A 20,842-nucleotide genomic window follows, 5' to 3' on the forward strand; every position below is an offset into this window, starting at 1 on the left:
CTGTCTCCTGACTCAATTCTGACTCATACCCTTGTCACCCTGGGGTGTTCAATCCTCATCTGAGGCCCTTAAAGGACTAGAACAGATCAGCTAATTTGGAAATAGAAATGGAATTATTCACTGTATTGATAATATTACACTAATATTGTGATTTGAAATTTATATATAATTATTTTACTAAATAGCAAAACATAAGAAATAAATACTATATACAGAGTATATTTTTTTACACTAATATAATTAAATTTGAGAACATTTCCATTAGACCAAGATGAAGCTTCAAGTACTCTTTGGACTTTGGGAGATATATATGCATTGATGCAGATTCATCCTTGGTAAGAAATGAAACACTCTAGTGAGTGATGTTGATAATGGGAGAGGCCATGCACATGTGCAGACAGGGACAATACAGGAAATCTCAGGAGCTTCTTCTTAATTTTGTTGGGAACCTAAAATTACACTAAAAACATTTTCTTAAAAATATGCAGAATAAATAATCATATGGCTTTTGAAATAATGAGAGATGTATTCTTTATAAATGGTGAAATAACATTATACCAAAGTGAAATAACTAGAATGCCTTGTGCTTACAAACATATGGTCTTATTACTGAGCAGGGTGCATAAAACGGTTTTACTTGAAAATTGAAATATGGACACTTCTTGTCACTCTCTGAAGATGCTGACAACCTGAAATACAGGGAATTATACCTCATTAATCTTACCGTAAGATTACTTACATCTCTTACTATGTACCATAGTATTTTGATGAATAAACCATCCAGTTTGACTCATACTTATATATCTCAATCTCAAGATTTCCCATACCATTTTTCTCTGGAAAACCTTCAACTACTGTGTTTATCCGATTGTTCACACATTGCTCTTTTTGTTTCTAAGAACAATTCTTTTGAAGCATAAAATAAAAAGTTGTCAGAAGACTTACATGTTAGAAGAAAATGTTATGGCCTTTGGCTGCACAGATGAACTATGATTTCTTCTCTGGGAGCCTCTAATCCATGTAGTAGCAGAGAGTAAATTCAACAAAAACTATGAGAAAATAAATTTTGTTGGAAGTCAAATACAAGCTCTTACACTCTTTTGAATTCTGTAGTAACAAATAAAAGTTCTTTCCTTCTAAATTTATAGAAACTTTCCAATTATAATATAATGTTACACACTGGACACGTAAGTATAAAATTATCTTAGTAGGACTAAGTGAAAAGGACAAACTGACCACAAAAACAATTTCAGAGTTTAGATGATGGATCAAAGCTTAATAACTTATGAAATATGTACCGTGGAAATTCAAGTCAGAAACACATTTATAATCTTCTCGGCTAGGATGTTCCTGAGCCTCCCCACCTGCCCACCACTGGCTCAGTGATCCAGAAGATTGTAGCTTTTACATTTGGGAGAAGCTGTGAAGAGCAATGGTGCTGGTGCCACAGGGAGAGAGGTGATCAGCACTGGGGATGGGGACGGGTACCCATTGATGTTTCAGCTCCAAGTGCTGATTTCGCTCAGTAATGATGAAGAAAACCTATACCTGATCTGGTCAGAGCTTGCGGTGTTGGTGTCAAGCACTGTGACCCCCACAAATATAATGGAAAGATACTGGATGTGAGAATATAACGGAAGAGTTGACCATTAGTTTCTAACACTCTTAGCTTATGGAAAAAATATACACACATGGAGAGGAGACCAAGAGGAACCCAGGAGAAAGTGAGAATACAGGAGACCTGAGAACTCTTAGCAACATTATGAACAGTCCCTCTCACAATCACAGACACAGGCACAGATGTCACACTGCAGAAATGGAGTCCATACTGACTTGCAATATTTGACATATTCTTTCTAAAAAAAATAGTAACATCAAAGGTAAAAGTTACAAGGTCATAAAAATAAGCAATGAGAATTTGGAAACAATTGAACAAAACTATCAGCAGACAGATTTAGTGGAGAAGATTCTGCCATAAATGTTTGGCCAAAAAAAATAGTAAATCTAGGAAAAATGTCATACAATGCATGTTTCTGAATTCTATTTTTAAAAACTGTCTACCTAAAAAGTAAAAAATATGAAGAGAAATTTAAAAATGTCTTCCAACGAAAGGAAAGCATAGATCAATAGAAACGTCTGCTGGGATAAGTTGTTGCACATATTAGAACAAAAGTATTTAGAAGTCATATTTATAAATATATGAAAACTATAAAGAAACTTAGTTGAAACAATTGCATGCACATGTGATGGCAGCAATTTAGCAGGTAGGAAATATCAATAGAGAAATAAAACTATATGAAGAAACCACAGAGAATCTCAGTGCATAAATCCATACCGGAAATGGAAAATCCACTCAAGTAGGAAAAAACTGATGAATTTGAAGGAGTAACAAATTTATTTATAACTTAGGATGAGAGAGAAGAAAGAAAACAATTTACAGAATTCAGAGACTTTCAAAAGAGTATCAGGAAAGCCAGCTTATTTCTAAGTAGAATATGAGAAGAACAACAGAGGCAGAAAAAAAAAACAGGACAACAATCTTAAGGCACAACGAAGGAACAGCTTACTAATATCATTTAAGATATTTATACACACCAGAGATTTACCAAACTGCTAACAGAATGAGCACTTACAAATCCATGTCTCATGACATCATAATGAAATGACCAAAGAACACTGGCAAATACAGACAAAGAAATATTCTTGAGGGAACAGAGTGGATTGTGAAGTGACTTAAGTCCGTGTGAAAATCAGGAATGTGTGACATATCTTCCACCTCCATCAGCCTTACGCCACATTATCTAGGACAGGATCCATATCCCTGCCCTGCACACTACTTCCGAATGGAATGGGATACAAGCAGCAAGTTGAAGGAACAGAAAGACACAGAGTCTAAATCCCCCATGGAAACAATACCTTAAAAATATCCAGACACAAACCGAGGTATAATTGGTCTAACCAGCTTTGATAAAGGTGCCAGGACCATTCAGTAGGGAAAGACAGCATCTTTCACAAAGGGTGTTGGGAAACTGACTTCCCTCCCACATGCAGAAGAATGAAGTTGGATGTTTCCATTTATACCATATACTAAAATAACTCAAAGTGGACTAAAGACATAAATGTAAGGTGTAGAATTTCCTCAAAGAAAAATTGGGGGGAAAATAAACAACACTGTATTTGGCAATGATTTCTTGGCTCTGCCACCAAAAGCAGACCATAAAGGAAAAGTCCATTGTAGACAAATGTGTGATATCAACCTAAACATTTCTGTGCAACAAAGGGCATGATCAACGATGAAAAGACAGAGTGGAAAAAACACTTGCAAATCATACATCAAACAGGGAATCACATCTAAAATATAAAATTAATCTACAAGTTAGTACCAACAACAACAAACACCAAAACACAGTTAAAAAATAGGGCAAAGAAATTAAAAAGGCATATTTCCAAAGACAATATAAATTGTGAAAAATCATATGGAAAGATGCTAATGATCAGAGAAATGCAAATCAAAATCATGATGAGTTATCATCTCATACTCATTAGGATGGATGGTATAAAAAAAAAAAAGCTCAGGTGCCTGGGTGGCTTAGTTGGTTAAGTTTCCAACTCTTGGTGTTGACTCAGGTCATGTTCGCATATTTGTGGGTTTGAGCCCGCATCAGGCTCTGTGTTGACAATGCAGAGCCAGATTCAGATGCTCTCCCTTTCCCTCCCTCTCCACCTCCTCTGCTTGCTCTCTCTCTTTCTCTCTCTCTCAAAACAAATAAATAATATTTTTTTAAAAAGGGTCAGTGAGGAGGTCGACCAGGAGGAGACTACACACTGTTGTTGGGAATGTAAATCAATCACCATTATTAAGAAGGGAATGGAGCTTCTTCAAGAAATTGAAAATACAATTACCACATGAATCAGTAATCCCACATGTAAGAAATTATCTAAAAGTATTGAATGCAAGATCTCAAAGATATATATACACCCATGCTCACTGCACCATTATTCATTGGAGCCACGGGGCAAAAGCCACCCAAATGTCCACTGATGGATGAATGGAGAAAGAAAGCGTGGTATACACATAACACTGTAATATTGTTCAGTTGTAAATGGAAGGAAATCTTATCACCTGCCACAATATGCATGAAATTCTGGGACATTATGCTAAGTGAAATAAGCCAGTAATACAGATGAAAAAAAAAAAATAAAAACCTGTTTGATTCCACTTATAGAAAGTATCCAAAGTAGTAAAAGTGATAGAATCAACAAGTAGAATAGTGGTTGCTCAGGTTGAGGGGAAAGTGTTGAAGGAGAATTATTGTGCAGTGAGTTGAGTTCCAGTTTTACAAGGGGAGAGCTCTAGATATACTTTGCAACAATGTGATAGTTAGCCCTCCTAACTTAAACTAGGTGCTTCAACTGGTTACGATGGATGATCTAGTGAAACGCAATGTAAGATGTGCGAGAGTATAGGATTCCCGCTATATGACCCTCTGGAAAAAACAAAATTCTGGAGACAGTAAATTGATCAGTGGTTGACAGGGTTTAGGGGGAAGGAAGGATGGATAGGGGGAGCACAGAGGATTTTGAAGGCCGGGAAACTATTCTATAGAACTCCATAATGTTTGATACATGTCACTATATACTTTTCCAAACACATAAAGTGCCCAACCTCAAGAGTAAGCTTTGAAGTAAACTATGGTCTTTGGCTGATAATGATTTGTCACTACAGGTTTATCAGTTGTGGCAAATGAGCCACCCCACTGAGGGCTTTGAAAATGAGAGAGTCCATGAACTGCTCCTGCGTTGATACATAGACAGGAGGGGAATACAGCATATACCGGTGCTATGTCTGAGTTTTGCTATGAACCTAAAACTGCTCTAAGACACTAGGCTATTTTTTTAACATGGGTAATGTGTTAAATTCTATGTTATGGGGTCATGGTATTTTCTGCAACAGCTTAAAAAATAAAATCAAAGTCAAACCCACAAAAAGAGGTGATCTTGACAAGGGCAGGAGAAAAACAACTCAGTATCTTTAGCTAAATAGCAATATGATTAAAAGATGAGTTCTCACCAGAAAAATAGTGGGGAAATGAAAGAAAGAAACCCACTACCTGTGTGCGCACGTGCGCACACACACACACACACACACACACACACACACACACACCAAATAAACAAACAACCAAAACAAAGCAAAAATACCTGTCAAACAGGAATTATACATTCAGAAAATAGTTTTTCAAAAAACAAGATGCATAAAGACCCCACATCAGACACAAAAATGAACAGAATTTTTTCTTACTACACCTGCCTTTCAACAATGTTCTTCAAGCTACAAGTAAAATGACACTAGATGGTAACACATATCTGCAAGAATGATTAGAGATCACCAGAAATGATAAATAGGTTGGTAAATGTTTAGATCTGCGTATGAATTTTCCTCTCTGAATTTCTTGAAAATATAAGATATTTGCAGCCATAATTATAACACTGTATGGTGGGATCTATACTACAAACCTTATATTTTTAGCATTTGTTAATGTGTGTGGTACAAAGTCTCCACGAATGCTTCCCTTCAGGTTTCCAATGTGAAAGCATGAAAGCAGAGAAGGTAAAGAGATGCATAGTTTGTGTTCAGAAACCAGTGCAAGCTGGCTTCAGTACAGCACTGTCAGAAGTACAGATTTCCCCTCTCTCTGAAAACTTTCCTAAGCTGAAATAGTGTAAATTGAGGAAGCAAATAGCATTAATTTACACGGAAAAATTGCTGAGCATCCCTGTTCCAAAAATTCACCACCACCCCCAAAACACAAAACACAAAAAATAACCTCCCTTAGGCTTTTCTGATACCTCAAGACAAGCCTTGTGAATGGAGAGGTACAGAAAATAAATTGAGATGAAGCACAGACACTCAAAAATACAGTTCAAACCTACGCCTGATACTGATATACAGAGTGTACTGTTTTTTGAGAAATGAACTTGACAGGAACAGTCTTGTTCCTCGGGCTGTGAGCTGCTTCTCTAACATTAAACTAGCCCTGAACCCAATGAAAGAATTGCTATGGAGAATACATGGTAAAAGAAGGCATTTTGGATCATAGGGAAGAAAGAGAGGACAAACATAAGAATAAAATTCTTACCAGGTATAATGGACTTTCCTTCACCTCCTGTGTTTTCGAAATTGATATTTGAAGCAAAAGTATCAGTGGAAGCAAAGTTATAACATGCATGATTTAGGACACTTATAGTGTAAATGGGACACAGTAATGGACCATAAAAGCTAGTAAGTCTCTACATTTTACTCGAACTGCTGTGGGTTGTGATAGACTGTGTAGACTGTGATCTATGAATATACGATCATCTATATAAAGATATATAATATCTATATTACTTATATCAAGGAGATTAGAGCACATCTGTACATATATATATATATATATATAACTTTATGTATGTAAAGTTACTGATGAAGAAAAGACCTACTTTGCTATAAATGATGCTCCGTCAATGAGGTAATGATATAGAAATATGCAACTTTCACTCTTATCTCGCAGCCTCAGACATAAAGCATCACAAAAAATAAATTCTAACTGGATCATAAATCATAATGGAAAGTTAAAATATAAAGACATAAAAAAAGGTAAATACAGGAAAATAATACAGGAAATTCTATTCATGAACTTTGGCTAACTTCTGAAATAGGTCCAATAATACTCATTGTAATGTACAAAACGCTAAGTAGGACCCTGGTAACATTACAATTCTGATCATTAAAAGACTCCAATAGGAGAGTGAAAATGCAGATGCAGGTATTTGCATCTTAAAAGCTCAAAAAAGAGCTCATGTCTAAAATATGACAAAGACTTCTGAGAAGTGAAAAGAAGACACCGTCCTGGAGAAATGGGCAAGAGACACAACCCAGCACTTCTCATTCTCACAAAAGAGAAGAGCCTTGAGATTTACAGCCCAGGAAAATGGTACTGTGAATAACCATCAGAACATATTAATTAATTTTTCTGAGACTACTGATCACAGGACTTTTAGATCAAAGGCCTATTTGGTACAATGTATTTTACACAATAAAATAAAAAAAAATGTAGGCATAAATTTTTATATTGAAATATACACATATCTATGACTATGCAATTGCATATAATGCCTACAGAGAAATGTAGCATAATTATACATGAATACAATTATGTTATACATTATTTCATTATGAAAACCATACATTTATGTTACATAAATATATAATATGTCACTATGTGTAATAAATGATTATAAATATGATATGTGGAAAAGACATAGTAAAGACTTTTCCTAACATAATTATTCATAATACCCACATATGAAAAAGGAACTAAATTTCTGAGAATGGTTTTTAAAATCTCATATTCATATGAGAGCAGTGAAAGTTCACAAACTATAGACAAGTGTGTTAATATAGATGGATTACAAGTAGCACCTGGGAGAGAAGGGAGACACACATAAAAGTGCACCCTGAATGATTCCATTGGTACGCAGCCCCAAAATAAGCAGAGATATTTCATAAAAAGAAAATGGGCAGGCCTGATAAAGGCTCAAAGCTTCAGTCTCATGATGTAATTTAGAATTGTGTGAATCTAACTACATTGTAATCAATGTGCACAATCATATGCCTAGTTTCCTTGATGCGTTGTAAAATTCAATAGTAAAGTTAATTTCAGACAAAAGAGCATTTCTAGAAGCGCAGGATCCTATGAAAAGCAAGACCTGGAAATTATCAAATGTACATTCAAGGTATAAAAATATAAATAATGTGTCATAGAGTCAAACCATGGAATATTAAAGACTTTAAAAAATAAACTACAAATACATATAAAACTATGGATGAATTCTACAAGCATAATATTAATTGCAAGATATTTCTTTTTATTTTTTAACATTTATTTATTTTTGAGACGCAGAGAGAGAACATGAGCAGGGGAGAATTAGAGAGAGAGGGAGACACAGAATCTGAAGCAGACTCCAGGCTCTGGGCTGTCAGCACAGAGCCCGCTGTGGGGCTCAAACTCCCGAAACTTGAGATCATGACCTGAGCCGAAGTCGGAGGCTTAATCCACTGAGCCACTCAGGAGCCCCATTTAATGACAAGCTTTTAATAGAATCTGGAAACATCTGAAAACTTACCTTGTCCTCTTCATCATCATAGTAGAGCAGGTTGGAGTTGTTAGAAGCACAGGTCGTCAAACTCTCATTCCACGATTTTCCCTCAGTGCTAATGTGATAGCAATTGTTGGAATACGTAAACCACTCTTTCAGACAATGACAACAGAGACACGCTGGAGACAGATTATGAGATATTATCCAAAAAGCTTTGAATATTACAAAATGAAACTTTACATAGTGTATATGGATACACATATGTGTACATAACATTCGTAGACCCTCAAGCTGGTAAAATTATACAAAACACACACACACTCAGAAAAGAGTCAGGCTTTCTTCCCCTAATTTATGTGCCCATATAAGCAGCCACAAAAATGTCCAACTCTACATATCCTGAGAATCACTGAACACAACCATCTTTATGGAATGATTTACCTTTTATCTCGTTGTAGAAGGAGGAAATGTGAGGCAATTGTTAACAACAGGTACGGAGATTTTGAATGAGTATTTCTCCATCATTGCTGAAAGTTCATTAAGCGATTTCTGAATTCACTTTTTCCCAAAGAATCTGTTATCATCTTTGCCTTCTTGAAGACAGAGCTCAAAGAGACACGAAACTAATAACAGAATTTTGCAAGGGATGTTGTACCTTTCCGGACCCTTGTTTCCAGGGACGTTTTGTTCTGCTCTGGTCCTTCAGTACCTAGAACATTAAAGCAATTTTCAAAAACATAATATTCAATGAAATAAATCAATAATTTGAGTTTCCTAGTTTAAAATTGGGTGTGCTATTTTACCAGAAAAATTGAATAAATTAATGAACATGAGGGGGGAAACATTTCAAAAGCTTAAAGAACCAAACCTCACCATCTCTTACAATATTTCCTTTAAGCAATCTCAAGAATTAATGTGTATTTCACCATAAAGTCTCTTGTATGACTTGCCTTTGAGTTATTAAATCCAAATATGTGTTTAATTCTCCCTAATTTTATTCTGTTATTTCTACTTTCGATAACCTTTAAATAATAATTCCACACTTAGAACATACACGCTTTAAAATGAGATAATAAATACAAAGTGTTACACACTATGTCGAGGAACTAATGATCAATAAATTGAAAAATTCCCTTCTAGTCATTCAAACACGTACTTACAGGGAATAACAGCTATTGTTACCACAGTGGACATCAAGACGAGGCAGAGAATTCCCAAGATACCGGCAATGAGCTTCTCTGGACATGAACGTGAGTAGTAGGAAGAGAAAGGCAAACACTGAGAAAGGATGCCCACAAACAATCATTTAGGAGATTTACAAACAAGAGAACCCACAATGCACAGGGAATCACATACAATAACCTGCACCTCAAACCCATCACTATCATTGGAATCTTCTCTCAGAATATACCAATGCGTTCAATTACAATACCATATTCCAACCTCCAGCTCTGGTCCTCACAAATGAAAACTATGTGAGATCACTTCCTACTCTTTCCCTACACCCCTACACCCCAACTTCAAATCCTAAACAGAAATACTTGTCTGCATTACATGTTTTTTACCTTTGCAGGGAGAGTTCTTGCCATTCCCTTGAAGGTCCCGAGAAGCATTTTGAAGATTCAATTCTGCATAGGCTATCTCCTCCTCAGTTACTGAAATGGAACTTTTTGTGCCCTTAGGTTGCACTTGCTGTCTTTTTGAGCCCTTAGCATGATGGAGTTCCGCATAAGTCACGCCTTGGTTGCTCATGTCTGCAGCTGAGTAGTGTCAGCTACAATGTGGATAAAACTGCCCTGAAGGTCTTGATCAAGAGTGTGTGTCATGTGCTGATGACATTGCTGGTACAGTGACACTGGGTGGGGTGCAGGGTGAGGGAGACTCCTCATTTGCAGTTGAACAATAGAAAGTCTGGTACTAACTTGTGTAGAGATTGAAATAAGTGTTTCATGATAGAATAAGTGGATTTTTACAATAATAGCAGAATAGTATTGGTTGCAAAACATGTAAAGCACTAAATTAGTGAAGAAGAAAGGAATTCATGAATACTAGTGTCCTCATTAATGTAAGGTCAGATTCCACAGACATATTTCAACACTATTAGAATAACCAGATTAATTAAAGTGCTGTATTACAAAAAAGTGTTGTATCAATTTTGACAACGTTAAAGCCCATTACTGGTTGAAAATTAGGTGCTCTAAGATTGGAGAATACTGTTTTTAGTACATATAGGAATTCCCTGTTGCAAACGACTTTTATTTGTGGTTTGAAACTGTGTTTCTAAAAAGTAATGCAGTGCTATCAAAGTGATATTTTATTTTGAACATCTGGGGAGTTCTGAGAATTGTTAAATTTTAGAAGAAATATTTCATATGTTGCAAAATGTTACAAGACACACTAAAATTGCCCAAAGCAGGAACAATAGTGAAAACAAAAGGAAACAAAGCATTTTTTAAAAGAGGACTTACCATCAGAAAGTGACAATTGACTTAACGGCAAAGATATGAAAGCATAAAATGATAAATAAAAGGACAGATCATTTATGGAAGAACAAGTTGTTACAAATGTCTAGAAAGATCTACGATTTCAAAGGCAGTTAGGGTAACTCCAGTTGTTTAGTTGTACTAAAACTCACATAAATGTAATTTCAGACCTCAGAACTGTGCAGTCAGTGAACTCTGGAATTACTCCTGTCTCTCCAAGTACAAAGTATCAACTTCAAAAATTATTTCGAGGGGCACCTGGGTGGCTCAGGCAACTGAGCGTTTGGTTGAGCTACCAACTTTCGCTCAGGTCATGATCTCATGGTTCGTGAGTTCGAACCCCACGCGGGGCTCTGTGCTGACAGCTCATAGTCTGGAGCATGCTTGAGATCTGTGTCTCCCTCTCTCTGTCCCTCTCCTGCTCATTCTGTGTCCCTCTCTGTCTCTCCAAAATAAATAAACATGAAAAATTAAAAAAAAAATAAAAATTAAAAAGATTTATTTCATGTCTAGCTATCTACTTTAGTAATCTAAAATACGAATTAAAAGACGTCCACTACAACGCATATAAAGCACTTAAACTCAATCTGAGTGGTCTAAGTTCTCAATAATGTGTTAGTGATTTTAATAATTTTTATTAAAACAATTTTGTTGTTTCCTTTTGAGAGAGAGAGACAGAGAGTAAGACAGACTGTGAGGGGGGGGGGTTTAGAGAGAGTAAGACACACAATCTGAAGCAGGCTCCAGGCTCCGTGCTGTAGCACGGAGTCTGAGGTAGGGCTCGAACTCATAGACCTTGAGATCATGATCCCCGCCGAATTTGGACGCCCAACTGACTGAGCCACCCAAGTGCCCCAATTTTAATTATTTTTAACACAGTAACCATTTATCATTACTGATTCATAGCATTTACACCATGTAAGAATTCATTATACAAGAGCGTCTTTCAGTATTGAATATCTTTCTTGGCCAAGTTTTGTTCAATTTTATAAAAGTCTTTGGATTGTATATAGTTAAGTTTAAATTAACATTTTTACTCAAGGTACCTCATTTTGAATTTTATGAAGAATCAAACTGCTTTCATTTATTGAAATGAATATATGAGGAATTCCATTTGACTTTTATGCTATAATGGACTCATTTTTGGGATTTATTTTTAAAGACTGGACCAATGTCGAATATATATAATATATTCTTGATGACAACTGATGACAAATCCAAATCATGTGTTCTTTGTCCTGATGCTTCTGTGATCTCACCTTAAATTATATTGATTTGTTGGGGCGCCTGGGTGGCGCAGTCGTTTAAGCGTCCGACTTCAGCCAGGTCAGGATCTCGCGGTCTGTGGGTTGGAGCCCCGCGTCCGGCTCTGGGCTGATGGCTCAGAGCCTGGAGCCTGTTTCCAATTCTGTGTCTCCCTCTCTCTCTGCCCCTCCCCCGTTCATGCTCTGTCTCTCTCTGTCCCAAAAATAAATAAACGTTGAAAAAAAAATAAAAAATACATATATATTGATTTGCAAACCCATAAGTATATGCATATGTTCTTAATGACTTCTCCACAGGCAAGAATTTGAATATTGTAAGATCTCTAATGTATCTCATACTCATTCTTGTTTGTTACCCTGAATTGTTGGAATGCAGATACCAATGTTCTCTCTGATTTCATTGTATATTAGCTGTGCCTCAGATGCACCCCACCAGCATTTATAATCTCCCACTCACTGGGGTGACTACTAGAAAGGCAGGACTGTGGTGACACATACCTTCTGTTGGCCAGACAGTCGTGCATCGTCCAGAGGGAACCAGGTTCCTCTCGTAACCAGACAGTATCTGTGGTCTTCACAGCCTGCCGGCCCTGTGAGCGCTGAGAGTGAAGCAATAGTGGAAAAAGTAGATTTCTCATCAATGTGTCACTTCAAATTTGAACAGGAAATTCTTGCTCTTGGGCTATTTTGAAGACATTTATCTCCTCACACACCTCCAGAATGTAGAGGCTTTGAGCTTGCAGTGTGGCATTTCGTTTGTCCTTCAGCAAATGTCTCTGACAAATTTTATGTTCCATGAGATGCTGGGGTCAGAGACTTAACCACCCAGGCTGTTCACTTACTTCCATCTGAATGACAAACACTGAGGACTTAGGCCTTGTGTAAAATATCTTAGAAGTTTATGTTTTACTTTTAGGCAAATTTGCTACATCTAGATATTATGTGTTTCTTTTTCTTATGCCCTTGTTATGTCATTTCTATTTCCTGAAAATATTCTACAATCAGCAACCCGTAGACGGGTGTTTAATTATATCTGACACTAAGAGTGAAAAATGACTACGTTTTCAATTATTTTGCGACTGCCATAAAGACTTCAATTTCTGAATGGATCTTCTCAAATTCTACCTTCATTTTTAACATACCTACATTCCATTTGTATTATTTGTAAATAGGTTATTAAAGTTTCTGCTGGAAAAAATAAATGCCTGTGGGAAGGATAAAACATTGAATAATATTGAGCAATAGCACCATTCCAGAGATTTGAATGTTAAATAATTATTCATGCTATTTACTTATTCATTCTCCAATGGTAACTAGGTGTCTGTATTTAAATAGGAATATTTGTGATCAACAAACAAACAAACAAACAAACCAAAAGCCTAAGTCTAACTCTGTAGGGGAAAATCAATGAGTGTTTAATAATTTCACTTAACTCAAAATATTGGTGTAGGGCAGAGAAACTACTTTTAAAAGACAATTAAATAACATGAACATCCAAGCAATAAAACTTTATATCTAAATCACCTACTGTGCATCACTGGAATTCTTTTCCTTTGTTTTCATTGTTGGATTTGAATTGGTAATAATTTTGGGCCTATTCACGTGCATGTTTCCTTTGGTCTGTAGTTCTGTTTCGTTTTGTGTTTGGCAAAATGGGTTGACAATACTATTTTCATTTTCATGTATTTATTTTCCCAGATGTATAGTTGACATGTGATATGACATTAAGTTCAGGTGTAGACATAATGAGTCATCATTTATACACGTTATGCTATGATCACCATGATAAATCATCGTGATCACCCATCACCATACAAAATTAATACAATGGTATGGACTCTATTCTCCATGCTGTAATTTACAACCCTGTGAATTATTTATTTTATAACGGAAAATTTGTTCCACCTACTTTCTTTCGTTTCAGCCATCCCTCGTCCCCACTCCCCTACAGAAATCACAAAGTTGGTCTCTCTGCATGTGAGTCTATTGTTTTGTTCACTTGTTGGTTTGTTTTTGTTTTGACATCATAAGGTAAACATATGGTATTTGGTTTCTCTGTCTGACTCATTTCATTTAGCATAAAACCCTCTAGATCCATCAACTGTGTCAAAAATGAGAAAAATGTTTGGAGAAACCTCCATCCTGTTGCCCATTGTGATGACACCAATTTAAATTGTCACCAACAGTGCATAAGATTTCCTTTTCTCCACATGCACACCAGTATTTGTTATTTCATGTTTTTTGGATTCAGACATGTGGGAGGTGATATCTCATTGTGGTTTTGATTTATGTTTTCCTGATCATTAGTGATACTGAGCATCTTTTCACATATCTGTTAGCGATCGGCATAGTTTCTTTCAGAAAATACCTATTCAGGTCCTTGCTCCATTTTTTAATCACGTGTTTGCATTCCTTTTGTGTTAAGATGGAGGAATTCTTCGTATATTTTGGATATTAACCCCTTGTCAGATATATCATTTGCAAATATCATCTCCCATTCAGTAGGTAGCCTGTTTCTTTTGTTGACCGTTTCCTTGGCTGGGGAAATGCCTTGTGGTTTGTCATATTGTTTATTTTTCATTTTGCTGCATTCTCTATGAAAACAGATCCAAAAGGATAATGATGAGAACGATCTCCATGAGTTTATTGACTATGCTTTCTTTAGGTGTTATTGTTGTTGGCCTTACCCCTACCGCTTTAATTCATTTTAGGTTTCTTTTGGGTTTGGTATAAACAAGTAGTCCAGTTTGATTCTTTAACACATAGTTTTCCAGTTTTATAAACACCATTTACTGAAGACTCTCTTTTCCCGTGTGTCCCTTCTTGCCTTCTTGTCACATTTAATTAATCACATAGACAACATTTATTTCTGTGCTTTTTACTCCATTCCTTTGATCTATGTGTCTCTTGTTCTATACTGCTTGGATTGCTAAAGCTTTGTAGTAGACTTTGAAATGTAAGAGCATGTTTCTTCCAGTTTTGTTCCTCTTTCTAATGATTGCTTTGGGTATTCAGAGTTTCTTGTGGTTCCATACAAATTTTCAGGTAATTTATTCTAGTTCTGTGAAAATGCTATTGGTATTTCTTAAGGATTACATTGAATCTATAGGTCATTTTGCATAATTGGGATACTTTCACAATATTATATCTTCCATTCCATAAGCACAGTATATATCTTCCTATTTATTTATTTGGTCATCCTCATATTTCTTCTAACGTTAGCTTAAATTTTCAGTGTGTAAGAATTTCACCTCCTTGGTTAAAATATTCTTTAATAATTGATTTTTATAATTGCAATTACAAATGGGATTGTTGTGATTTCTCTTTATCACAGATTATTACTGCTGTATAAAGTCCAAAAGATTTCCATATATTAATTTTGTTTCCTGCAACTTGACTGATTTCACCTATTAATTCTAATAGGTTACTTTGGTGTAGTGTCTCATTTTTTTTTCTAGAAAATTAAGTCATCTGCCAATAGTGACTGTTTTGCATTTTCTTTATCAGCATGGATGCCTTTGATTGATTTTTCTTTTCAGATCTCTGTGTCCAGGACCTCCAGTACTGTGTTGAATAAAGTGTAAGTGTGGACTTCCTGATCTTGATCCTGATCTGAAAGGAAAAGCTTTTGGCTTTTCCTTGTTGTGAATGACGTTAGTTGTGGGCTTGCAATATATGAACTTTATTATATGGAGGGAAATTCCTTCTCTACACACTCTGGGAAGTTTTTACTCTAAATGGATTTTTTTTTAATTTTTTTTTCAACGTTTATTTATTTTTGGGACAGAGAGAGACAGAGCATGAACGGGGGAGGAGCAGAGAGAGAGGGAGACACAGAATCGGAAACAGGCTCCAGGCTCTGAGCCATCAGCGCAGAGCCCGACGCGGGGCTCGAACTCACGGACCGCGAGATCATGACCTGGCTGAAGTCGGATGCTCAACCGACTGCGCCACTCAGGCGCCCCTCTAAATGGATTTTTAATTCTGTCAAGTGCTTTCTCTGCATCTCCTGAGACGACCACATGATTTTGATGTTTCAGTCAGTTAATGTGGTGTGACGGGTTGATGGATTTGCAGGTCTTGAAGCATCCTTGCATAAGTGGAATAAACCCATGCAATCATGTTGTTTGAACCTTTTCTTGTATTGTGGAATTCAGTTTGCTAATACTTGAGTGAGGATTGTTGCATGTGATCAGGGATATTGGTGTATACTGTGGGGTGTGTGTGTGTGTCTGGGTGTATTTCATTTCCTTGTTTGGTTTTGGTTTCGGGGTCACGCTGTCCATATAGAATGAATTTGGAAACTTTCCATTGTCTTCAGTTTTGAGACTAATTTAAGATGCAGAGGTGTCAGCTCCCTTGAAAAATTTTGTAGAATTAGGACGCCTGAGTAGTTCAGTCAGGTGAGACTCTAACTCGTGATTTCAGCTCAGGTCATGATCCCAGGATCAAGGGTAGGAGCCCCACGTCCAGCTCTGCACTGAGTGTGGAACCAGCTTCAGACCCTCTTTCTCAATCTCTCCTGTCCCTCTCCCTTTTCAAATGCTCTCTCTCTCTCCCCAAGATAGAAATAAATAACAATAAAATAAAATAAAACTAATGTTTTCTTGCTGTTGTTCTGCTTGCATGATTTCTACTACCTTGTCTTCCAGGTAGATGATCCTTCTGCATCACCCAATCTGTTATTGATTCATTCTAATGTAGTCTTTAATTTCCATCATTGTACTCTTCGGGTCTGATTGTTTCTTTGGTTAAATTTTCCATTTCTTTGTTGAAGTTCTCACTGGGTTCATCTACCCTTCTCTTGGGTTGGGTGAGCATGTGGATGATCATTACTTTGAACTGGTTATCAGGTAGATGGCTTATCTCTGTGTTATGTCCATCTTCTTCTGAGATTTTATCTTTTTTTTTTTTTCATTTGGAACGAATTTCTCTATCTCCTTGTTTTGTTTGATTGCTTCTTTCTATATATAGGGAGGATTAATCCAAAGCATTCATCAATGATGCCAAATCATGTAAAATTCACTAATGTGTTCTGGAGTTGGAGGTACTTACATCTATTATTCCTGTACTTATACACATTTAACTTTTAAATTAAACAATTTATATTGTCCTTTGTTACACGTAGACACATGGGTTCCCATTTTTGGTGTTTAACTTTAATGAAATCTATGCCTAGCAGTATAAAAAACACCACACGAAAAATGACTCAAAATAATATGGGTACTTAGAGTTAACTTTTTATGATATCAAATATCTAACTATTTCTAATAAGGCAAACCAGGTGACCTAGGTACAACGGATGAACTAGATATGAAAATATCTTTGGAATATGATGGCAAGGTGAATTAGTTTTCAAGGACTCTTTTTAAAATAACTTCATTGATTTTGTGGGCGAGAGAGGGAGAGAGAGAACAGAGGGAGAGGCAGAGAGAAGGAGAGACAGAATCCCAAGCAGGCTCCATGCTGTCAGTGCAGAGCCTGATGTGATGTGAGGCTCAGTGTCATGAACCAGGAGATAATGAACTGAGCCAAAATCAGGAGTCAGACACTAAACCGACTCAGCCAACCAGGTGCCCCTAGAGATTTATCTCCAACTTTACACCCATTAATTACCACACAAAATTTTAATATTAGTAAATTTGAGACAAGAGAATCTGGATACACAGCTCAGTCCTTTCTGCATTATGGGAGCCAAAGTAATGCGCCCAATATGTACAATACCTATGCATAATCTCACAAGGTAGACACAGAGAAAATTACCAATTTGATCTTGATATCCCTGACCTCTGTGTGATTCTTTCTATTCTCAATTTATTCTTAATAATCATCTCCCTAATAATGTTCCATATTTATATATCTCCAGTGGTGTTGGTGGATCCCCTAACCCAAGCTCATAAATAATTTCCATGGCTTCTTATGGGTATAGGTAATAATTTATGCACTGTTTTATGCATGTATGTAGAAATGTAAAAAATGCTTTGGGAGAAAACTGGGAGGTGCTCTACATCGGAATGTATTTAGCAGCATCTCTTATTTTTCTCCATTTTTTATAGTAATAGATGCATATGTGTGGATGGGATACTCCAGCATTGGAAGGGAAAGGACATTTCAATCCCTTCTTCACCTTGGACCCTGTAGGATACCCAAATCTAATAATAAAACAGGCTATCGTGTCACAGCTTGAAAATCCCCTTCAAATTCTTCAAATACAAAAGAGACAGTCTTTACAGATGTCCAAATAACTGACTTTGTGAGGAGACTAGGGTTCTTGGCCGATAAGGGGAAGAACAGTAATTGTGACTTGATTTCAAACTATGAAACACATATATGGAAGAAATTACTCTACTGTCCATACATGATGTGTATTGAATTTCTCACATTTTTTGATGTATATTTCTTTGCTGTATATGGTCAAAATGGCTGTCAGATTACATTTCTGATGTCCTGCTATTTCACTGGGTGGAAGGAAGAAGACAGAGCATCAGTTTTATTGGAAAATGGCCTTTATTGAATATTGGGAAAAGCACAGTACAAAGAGATCACAGACAGGAAGAACTTAATGTACTTAGGCTTTATTTCAAGGATCTATAGGCATCATATTGTTTATTTTTATTTATTCCTACATAAGTTGTTACAATTAAGGTCATCATGTCACAGGTGATGGCACAAAAGCATCAAGCCCTTAAGCCAAAACAACTCAGATCTAGTGAACACTCATGGGCCAAGAGGTACTGTTCAAATACTCTTCAAGTAACTTTGAATAAGATACTATTTCTTCCGTAATTTCTAGCAGAGGAAACTGAGCCAGAGCAGTTTTACATAACTGAGCCCCAGGACTACAAGTGTGCACTTAGAAATTTCATGAAGTGACCGCGTTCACTGCCTATGTCCTTACTTTACACCTTTATGCTTATAGCTGATTTGTAAGTTGATCAAAGACCGTGGTGAAAGCACCTATAGCATTTTGTCTGTCACTGTAGAAAACTGCTTTATGAGGATTTTCAGCACAGAAGAAAAAGACCCAGTTGGGAAGTTAAGAAAGTACTAAATTTTTAATCCATTTCCCAATCATTTACTTTTGCAAACATATCTTTTAGAAACTACCCATATTTTCTTTTACAAACTTATCTAAATCAAGCAATATAATAAAAGAAACATTCCTATGGCTATAATGGTAGATTAGATTATTTTCAGTGAATCTACATTTCTTCCCTCTGACGACGTTGAAAAGAGTATACTCTACAGACAACCACGAGAAGTTGGCCCATGTGACTTGTTTTCACAATATAATGTAAGGATGTGATCACTTGTTTTCACAATGTAATGTGAGTGGGAATGTGATACCTCATGACTTCAGAGATCAGGCACTAAGAGACACATTTCTGCTAGCTGTTATCTCTGCTATAAAATCATAGACCAGGCAGCCGGGTCTTCTCAGAATGAAATCTATACAGGGATCTGAGCTGAACATGTATGCAGTCCGGAGTAAGGTACAGCCTTGATCAGCTATAACAAGTAGTCTGGAGTCAAGTCCAGCCTTGAGCAGTTAGAACATAGCCAAACCACAAACAGGTAAATGAAAAATTAATGTGTAATTTTCAATGTCATTGCAAACTTGGGTACTATGAAACACAACTTTAGTAATTAGTTACAGTTCCCATTAACAACTATATTCAATTCATTTTGATTATTCATATAATTTTTCTAGAAGACTATGAGGATTATGTACAGAGAATATAAAGAATATGTCTCACTTCACAGATATAAATATATGTGAAATATAAGTTTGGTTTGCAAATAATAATCAAGGTTAATCTTTCCCTCTAATAATTGAATAAGGGTAGAAATATCTCTGAATCATCGTCAAATTACTCAAGTTTGTCTTGAATTCTGGCAACAACTAAACATTTGACCGACACTGATTTCTGTACATTTTAATTTTTTGTTTTCTCTATTATTGAACATTATAGTTTTTTGCCTCAAAGTATTTTTTAGCATGGTTGTAAAGACTGACAGAGGTGTGTGCATGAATACATTAAAAAAATAAATCTTTTCCAAAACATTTGAACCCATGTAAGGAAAACAACAAATAAGACACCGGTTATTATCCAACTAGAAAGCAATCTCTACCTCAAAATGAGTTTAACTTTTGATAGTGTGGTACCAAGAGAGATTTGGAGAGTACACTTTGGTTCCATCATCGGAGGAAGTGGGCCGATCTGAATGGTTCTTATACAGCAACCCTGTGGTTGTTCTATGATAACCTCAAGGGGTCGTTCATTTAGTACTCTCAGCTCCAAATCCACCCTCAGTGCCCTGTTCTCAGATAACAGTGGAAGATCCTATCCATTTTCTCTCTTGTCATCTCACATGAAGTTGACTTTTGTCAGTAAAAGACAATGGAGAGCCAGGGCAGCAGAAAGGGCTCTTCTTCCTGGCTTCATGGTGTTTTCTCTCCTTTGGCCGCCATGGCTTGGTTGCCAGTTGCAGTCTTGCAGGAAGTCACGTGTTTTCGTCCTCCAGCAAGTTCTTGTAGGCAATCTGTCAGTTTCCTGTCTTCTGGTCTTTCCTCTTGACGCTGTGACAGGGAGCTCTTCCTGTTTGCCAGTCACAGCCTGAGATTCCTCCTCACCAAGTTCAGCCCGAGGAGTGTGGAGCTGATCCGTCCCAGGCCAATCCAGTGAGCTTGTCAGCCGTGAAGCTGTGTGTAGCCACATCGTCTTCAATGACATCTGAATCCCATCTTCAGAGAGTAGATCTGGCTTCAGTGATCTGTCCTTTAATTCTAGGATATTCTTTGTAATTTTCTTTAACGAGTATCCTTTGCTTTTAGTAAGCTTTCTCTTATAAGTAGATAAATGTTTACTTCAAGTGTCCCCTTGTTTCTGTCTCCTGACTCATTTCTGACTGATAACCTCGTCACCCTGGGTGGTTCAATCCTCATTTGAG

At 36.6% G+C, this 20,842-nt stretch overlaps 1 protein-coding gene across 1 annotated transcript; it reads right to left on the minus strand.

Annotated features, from left to right (window-relative positions):
- Positions 1-506: 506 nt before the first annotated feature.
- On the minus strand, positions 507-10,040 carry LOC122473037 (NKG2-A/NKG2-B type II integral membrane protein-like). The gene is made up of 6 exons (XM_043563153.1): positions 9,708-10,040; positions 9,303-9,380; positions 8,798-8,851; positions 8,170-8,321; positions 946-1,049; positions 507-689 (listed from the first exon to the last, which is right to left on the minus strand). Exons 1-6 carry the CDS (start codon positions 9,892-9,894, stop codon positions 572-574), a joined length of 693 nt encoding a protein of 230 aa, XP_043419088.1. The 5' UTR covers positions 9,895-10,040; the 3' UTR covers positions 507-571.
- Positions 10,041-20,842: the final 10,802 nt, after the last annotated feature.

This window comes from Prionailurus bengalensis, chromosome B4 (genome assembly GCF_016509475.1).
Source record: "Prionailurus bengalensis isolate Pbe53 chromosome B4, Fcat_Pben_1.1_paternal_pri, whole genome shotgun sequence".
NCBI lineage: Eukaryota > Metazoa > Chordata > Mammalia > Carnivora > Felidae > Prionailurus > Prionailurus bengalensis.

Bases quoted from the DNA above. Each gene is read 5' to 3' on its own strand.
- LOC122473037 (XM_043563153.1), bottom strand. From the start codon at position 9,894: ATGAGCAACCAAGGCGTGACTTATGCGGAACTCCATCATGCTAAGGGC. The intron at 8,852-9,302 runs GTAAGTACGTGT...TTAATGTTCTAG, and splicing joins AACAATAGCTGTTATTCCCT to GTACTGAAGGACCAGAGCAG. The intron at 8,322-8,797 runs GTACAACATCCC...ATCTGTCTCCAG, and splicing joins GGAAACAAGGGTCCGGAAAG to CGTGTCTCTGTTGTCATTGT.